At 41.4% G+C, this 6,708-nt stretch overlaps 1 protein-coding gene across 10 annotated transcripts in view; it reads right to left on the reverse strand.

The window, feature by feature from the left end:
* Positions 1–266: 266 nt before the first annotated feature.
* Positions 267–6,708, reverse strand: part of Lmpt (four and a half LIM domains protein limpet) — a 71,451-nt gene continuing 65,009 nt past the window's right edge. For 8 of the 10 annotated variants that reach the window (XM_018028331.2, XM_026815457.1, XM_026815456.1 and 5 more), the window contains 3 exons: positions 3,162–3,331; positions 2,782–2,968; positions 267–2,370 (listed from right to left, as the gene is read on the reverse strand). In XM_018028331.2, coding sequence (XP_017883820.1) covers positions 2,213–2,370; positions 2,782–2,968; positions 3,162–3,331 — 515 coding nt within the window. In that variant the 3' untranslated portion in view covers positions 267–2,212. Of the gene's footprint in view, positions 2,371–2,781; positions 2,969–3,161; positions 3,332–6,325; positions 6,592–6,708 lie in introns of those variants that run through there. The other 2 variants (XM_018028342.2, XM_018028339.2) reach the window with 2 other exon arrangements.

Raw genomic sequence — 6,708 nt, forward strand, 5'->3', positions numbered from 1 at the left:
TATTTAAATACTCGAGTATTGTTTTAAGTTACTATTAATCTTTATTTAGTATTAGGGCCGAGTCTGCTTCACTATCAATTTTTTCAAGTTGTTCGTTTAACGAACACTGTAACCATCTACCGATGAAAGAGTTGAGGTACTATCCAAGGATGCAAACCGACAAACTCTGTAGTTTGCCTTTTTACCGATACTCTTAAAAATTTGAATAATGAAGCTTCTGATGGCTGTGTTTTACATAAAAATTTCTATATCATCACAAGAATGGACTCTTTGTAAATAATTACATTTATTTATTTATCAATTTTACAGTATAACAGTGTATACGATACGCTGGATATAGAATAATCTCTGCTCTTTTATTTTTTACTAATTAAGGCGATTAGTATGTGAGTGATCGGTAAGAACATATATTATTATAGCACGTGTACCTCTTTTCTTTTTTATTGGTCGCGATTACCTTTTGTCGTTCAATTGTTTATTCTTTTCCCTTTAATGAAACATGTGCCTACCGTTTGTTCAACTGTTCCCTTTTCACGCTCATTCCTTCCTCTCCTCGACGGTAACAAATTTACCAAGTAGTGCATACCGTATCAACAACTAACAATATTTCACGTAAAACATTACTGTATATCTCTTTCCTTCTTTTAAACATACAATCTCTATGTATTCGTGCGGATAAGGCCACAATTAGTGTTTCTTCCGCGTGTGCGTGTCGCACACTCATATGCGTGTGTGTGTGAATGCGTGTAATCTTTTTCTCTTTCTTTTTCAATGTGTTTTTTCCACTTTGTGAATGATGCAAAAATGCTTACGAGGGAACGGGTCCGTGAACGTGCAAGACTCCAATTCACATCGATTTTATTGCTTGACAAAAAAAAGGAAAGCAATCGAGCGAGAAAATCGATCGATCGATAGTTTGGAAATTTATTTCCCATTTGCGCGTTCACGAAACACGTATCAATATATTCGGGCTCGCGTGAACAGTTGGAGTTTATCTTAGGAAGGGTACAAAAAAGATGAAAACTTGGTCTGCAATTGTTGAACAATTTTACATTTAAAATTTGAATAAAATCTCATTATACGTTTATCGAACAATAGTTTAGAATTCTTAAAATTTCAGAAAGGTTCAACTAGTTTACACCCGAACCCTATTTTCGTTCGTTATTATTCGAATCTTGCACAAGCCTCGCTTTTGCAATTGTCGCAGAGAACTAGATAGAGATAGATATAGAGAGAAATACAGAGATAGAGAGAGAGAGAGAGAGAGAGAGAGAGAGAAGGGTGCAGTTTTCGTGATTGTCGCGCTCATTTGCTTCGACGTGTACATGTGTGTTGTAAATGTGTAACTGCTTCGCGCGTGTACGTGTGAGTATAAGTTAAATAAAAATAATATTACCTTACGTATATCAAATTTAGTTTCGTAAGAATATATAGGATTCATCATTTTATCTCTTTAACGTTTCTTCTTTATTGTTGCGCGCTTCTATTGACGCTCGACGCGCGTTGCCTCTATCATTGTACAAAGCGAGAAGAAAGAAAACAAATAATGTTAAATAATACCACGGCTACGCGTAGCTTCGTTTCGTTTCTTTAAGAATACGATTCAACAACTCGACAATGTTAACTATGCGATAAGGCGGTTTGATTCTCGTACTTTTCTCAAGGCATCTGTTCGTTCGTCCGTTTCTCCGTTGCGCTCAATTATTTCGGATCTTCTTTCGGTTCTTAAAAGCGGCGCGATGGAGAAATCGAAATTGGACTAAAAGTTATTTCTAAATAACTACGAAGCTAGGAGGTCTCCCCGTGTCTTATCGCGTTTTTTATTTCGCGCGAAAACCTCGATCAGCAATCGTTAACGAGAACAATTTTTCTCGACACAGGGTAATGTTCGCGGGGTGGTGTCCGGTTTTTCGCTAAAATGAAAAATTACCGCGTTTCCCGACTATGGACACGTATACGTATAATTCTCGAAAATATAATCGATAGGGAGGAGAAACACGGTAATTTTTATTGCTTCGATTGCTCGAGAGTCTCCGGATTGTTCTCAAGGGTGAACCCTAGCGAGGTTATTATTATTATTATTCTTTTTGTTGTTAATAGACTGGACACCGTGTTATGACTCTCGATAATCCTTCTTCCTTGCTCCTCCTTCCCTCTCTCCATTCGTCTCGCGCACCCGTTCTTTCTCTTTGCTTTCGTTCGTCGTCTCTCTTTACATCAGCTTCATCTTGGCGCAATCGGGGCAGATAATGTCCTCGCCATCAGTGATGAAGCCACGGCCGACCAGCGAAGTCTTGCAGCCAGCGCAGATAAAGCAGTCGTTATGCCAATGTCTGTCCTCAAAAGAGATGAAGCGAGTGCCACCGATGCCTGCGGACAAAACCATTTCCAAGATTCGAGTAACGAAGGAATCGAAACACAATAGGCTTTTTTTGTACACCGTTCCATAAATCAAATATTTCGTATAGTTTTAACTAATTAAGGATGTATTGGCTATACAGTCAATCCCAAAAGATTATGTACCTTAAAAAAACGCATTTCCTATAATTAAAAAGAAATCAGACGTCGGAAGAAGAATGCTAATAATAAATAGCTACGTGCTAAAAAGTATAGAAGGAAATATTCAATTAAGGATAAGAAGATTAAGGNTCTTCCGACGTCTGATTTCTTTTTAAAAAATGCGTTTCTAAAGTGCATAAACTTTTGGGATTGACTGTATAGCCAATACATCCTTAAGAAATAATGCTAAAGTTAAAAATCAATTATGAAAGAGATAATTACCGGTGATCGGTTTGGAGCATGCGGTGCATCTCTTAGCGAACAGCTCTCCGAAGCAGTCCGCGCAGTATGGCTTGTCGTCGCGCGACGTGAATCGTTGCCCGGCCAGGGAATTATTGCAGTTGCTGCAGGTGAAGCAGTCTCTGTGCCACGGCTCGTTCTTGTACGTCACGCCGCCGCTGGTGATGATCTGAAACCATAAGACTCCCTTTACCTCTCTTCGTCGGACCCAAGAACAAGTAATTCCGCTGGAGGGAATCGACTTCCTTCCTGAAGCAACTAACGGGCACGCGTTCCTGAAAAGGGGCTCGAGCGAAGGCATTAATCCGTTAAAGGCACGCTACCGATTTCTATCCGCAAAACACGACGACTAATTAATTTACCTTGTTACACTTGACGCATCGGGTGGCGAACTTGTCCTCGTAGCATCCGGCGCAGTAGATCTCCTGTTCCCGCGGAATGAAGCTCTTCGTTCCGATCGGGTTCTTGCAGACGCAACAGCAGAAACACTTCTCGTGCCACTGCCTAGTCTTGTACTCCATCTTCTTCGTACCTGAAACACAAACCATACATCTCTATTGAACCCCTCTCTTTACTTCGGGACTACACAATTACAATGCATTATTTAATCCTCGAATAAGGGACGGCGGATCGGTTTTGTCCCTCTCTTCACGTGTTTTAATGCTTAGTATCAATAATATCGTGTGCGACGGTAAAAGGGATGAACGGTTCGCAGGGGTGCAAAATTCTCAGGCTAGGGTACTATTTCCTCGCGTCTAGACGATCGCGTGTGGCGCCCAACGATCGTTCGCGTGTTTGCCCCGCTCGGATTTTCCGGCAACACACCGGAGGAAACCTTCTTCGAAAGAAACCAATCTTCTAGTAAAACGCTAGTTAAATCTAAACTTGTTTTTAATATCTCACCTTCGTTTCAATAATAGGAAAACTTGGTTTATAATATTGACCGAGAGACTTTCGAACTTTTCTCTTGTGTTAGAAAAGCTGCAAAACCGGAAGGTCCTCAGCAAAGAGATAGGTGTCATCACCCGCAATGCGGTTTCAAACCTGCCCAAGACTTTCTATCATAGCCAACAACCTAAAGTAGTTGTAGTGCTCCTGCTGCACTCGTTCCGGCCGTCTGATCAATTACGCCTGTTTCTACTGACGAAAATGAACACACGACAGGCATTCGCTATCGGAACATTTTCGCTATAGCTAATCAAAGAATCGTCCATGCGTTCGAATAGTCTAGCACAGTCTTGGCGAGGTATCGCAGAATATTTTTTTCCCGTGGGCGTACCCCCCATTTCTTTCTCGCTCATTAACGCCTTCCTTATTCTTCGCGGCCATGCCAAGGGCAAATTGAGTTAACGACGTTATTCCGAAAGGTGATCTAATAGGACCTAGGTCCAATCGACTGAACAAACATAATGCTAACAATGATTAAACATCTTGTAGCAAGTTTGATCGTTCTTCCGTCCGTTTGGTCTTGGTAGCCTACATTTGAACCCTTGCGAATTTTTTTCGTTTTCGTTCCGCTATTTCTCGGGTCCTCCTGACCGGTGACTCAGGAGGAGGTCCCTGACGTCACGTTCAAGCAATATCTCCGTATATGTATAAAGTCTGGTGGTCCAAGGCCGGCGATGTGGTAATCTCGTGTGCGTTAGTTCGGTTTACCATCGCTCGCCTTCATCGGGCGTTCAATTTATTAGACCAGTTTTAAAAGACTCGCTAATTGACCGGCGTCTCAAGTTTCATCACCTTCAAGCGTTTGTTAACCCATCAAGGATTAATCAGTGAGAAATGCAATAAGAACTTGATTCAATTTCTTCCTTTTTGACGATTAACTCTAAGTGGGATTAAACCGTTGCTACTTGGTCAAGCATTTCTGAAACAGCGGCGCCAACGCTATAATCGCAAGGGTTGGACTACTCGGATACAGTGATCGTTAATGAGATCGTTTCGGAGGTTTTACGAGCAGAGGTCTTGGGGATTGACCGAAGCCACTAGTAATCCGTCGGAAGCCGCGATTCCTCGGCCACGTCAAGTCTAAATATAAATTCCACCGACGACTTTCCCGATCTCGGCTCTGCGCGACTGCCTCCGCTAGGCACGAGAATAATTTCGTGAGGTGAACACGAATATCGAATAACCGGCGCAAGCTCTGGTTTCTCTCCTCTTGCAACATTATTTATTTACCTATTGTGCAACAAGAAAATGTAGAACGCATCCTGCCCTACACCGTGTTCCCGTTTTTCAATCGTACTTTGACATTACATGAAAGAATACCGTTCGAACGCATTGAATAGAACATTTCGTGTCAGTCAGCAGATTCTGATTTAAAAACTAGGAATCACAAGTTCGGTTTCGTTTCAGAGCTTTCGTGACGATCGCTAATAAAAACCACAGCTTCGGATCGGAACGATTAAGATCGCGTGTCGCGATAAAGAGGCAATTTGTCGATAAATATTAGCGTACCTCCGTGTACCTACATCGGCCTAACAGCTGATGATATCACTCGTATTAATAAGATTCTCTATCCGAATGCATGATTCTTTTATCGCTAATCACAATCAAATAAATTGTTTTATTTGCCTATTCGCAGTGTTAACGTTCAATTAACGAGATCGTTAATCGTCCCGCTTGGCGCGCGTAGGATGAAAACGTGTCGCGCGCTTCGCGAAAGTGTTTTTGGGCAGCGTACAAACAGGTGACATCATTATTTAATCGCACCGTGGCGAATTCCAAGCGGTTTCACAATCGGCTGACAAATATTGCCGCATGCATTATCGCGACAATGGCCGGTTTCATTAGACGGATTTGCATTGCGAATTATCCGGAGACCTGAACAAACATTTGTACGTATCGTTTTCGAGAAAGCAACTTCTGTTCAGTGTCAAGAGAAAAATATTCAAAAGAGGATCGTGAGCTTGTCGCGAGCGCAGGCGGAAACGTTTAAGCGTTTTATTAATCCCGTGACGCGATCGATCACGCTTGCAGTCGTATATTAATCATAAATCTCGAGTGGATTAACATAGAAACCCGTTTGCTGGGTTTCCCGTTCTAAAGAGGTTCAAGATCTTTCAATATGATCAAGAGAGAGGAAACTATTTATGAGTTCTCTGTATTGTTATTATTGCTCCATGAATGATTAGTGGATTCGTTAAGTAGAGGTGCACTGGACAATCATGACCGTGATGCTATTCCCACATAAGGTCGTGGTCACCTTCGAATTCCCCCTTACTGTCCTTTTCATTCTTTCTCTCCCTTTCACGAATCTGTCCTCTCGACCATATATAGTTTTTATCATAAGCCGGTTACATCTGATCGACCCACGATCCGCGTGCCGATGCCGAGCTTAGGAACACTTTGAGGACTTTAGAGTTACGAAATTCAACTGAATGATATTTAATTTTTATAGAATTCAGTTATCGAATTAGAACTTAAATTCGATCGTCTTCAATCGTTCTCAACAGATAAGAACTTGTAAATATGATAAAAATTTGTGAAGATTCAATTTCAGAGAAAATTGCATTGTTATCGTCACCTGGTTCTGCCTTCTTCGGGTCACCCAGGAAGCAATCATTGCCGAGGGAGCACCTGAACTTAGGATCACCCTCCATTGGGATCATGCTGAATATTGCAACATCTTCCTCGTTGTCCTTTGCCTTTTTTATCCTCTCCTCGCCTACGGTTTTAGTCTGCAGGCTAAGTTTGGTAGAAAGCCGTTCGCTCAACGCGTCTGTGCCCATTTTTCCTCCCTTGCGAGCTTTTCTCTTTCCACAATTAAAGATTCACTGAAATTTCCGATTTCGACTCTCAGTTTTCTCCCCTTCGATCAATCATTAAAATTTCAATAAAACATCAGTAAAATGCAAAAGTTACGGCTATAGTTTTATGTCTTTAGTTCTTATTAGTTAAATTCACATA

Source organism: Ceratina calcarata, unplaced genomic scaffold, assembly GCF_001652005.2.
Source record: "Ceratina calcarata isolate Rehan_Ccalc_2016 unplaced genomic scaffold, ASM165200v1 scaffold449.2, whole genome shotgun sequence".
Lineage (NCBI taxonomy): Eukaryota > Metazoa > Arthropoda > Insecta > Hymenoptera > Apidae > Ceratina > Ceratina calcarata.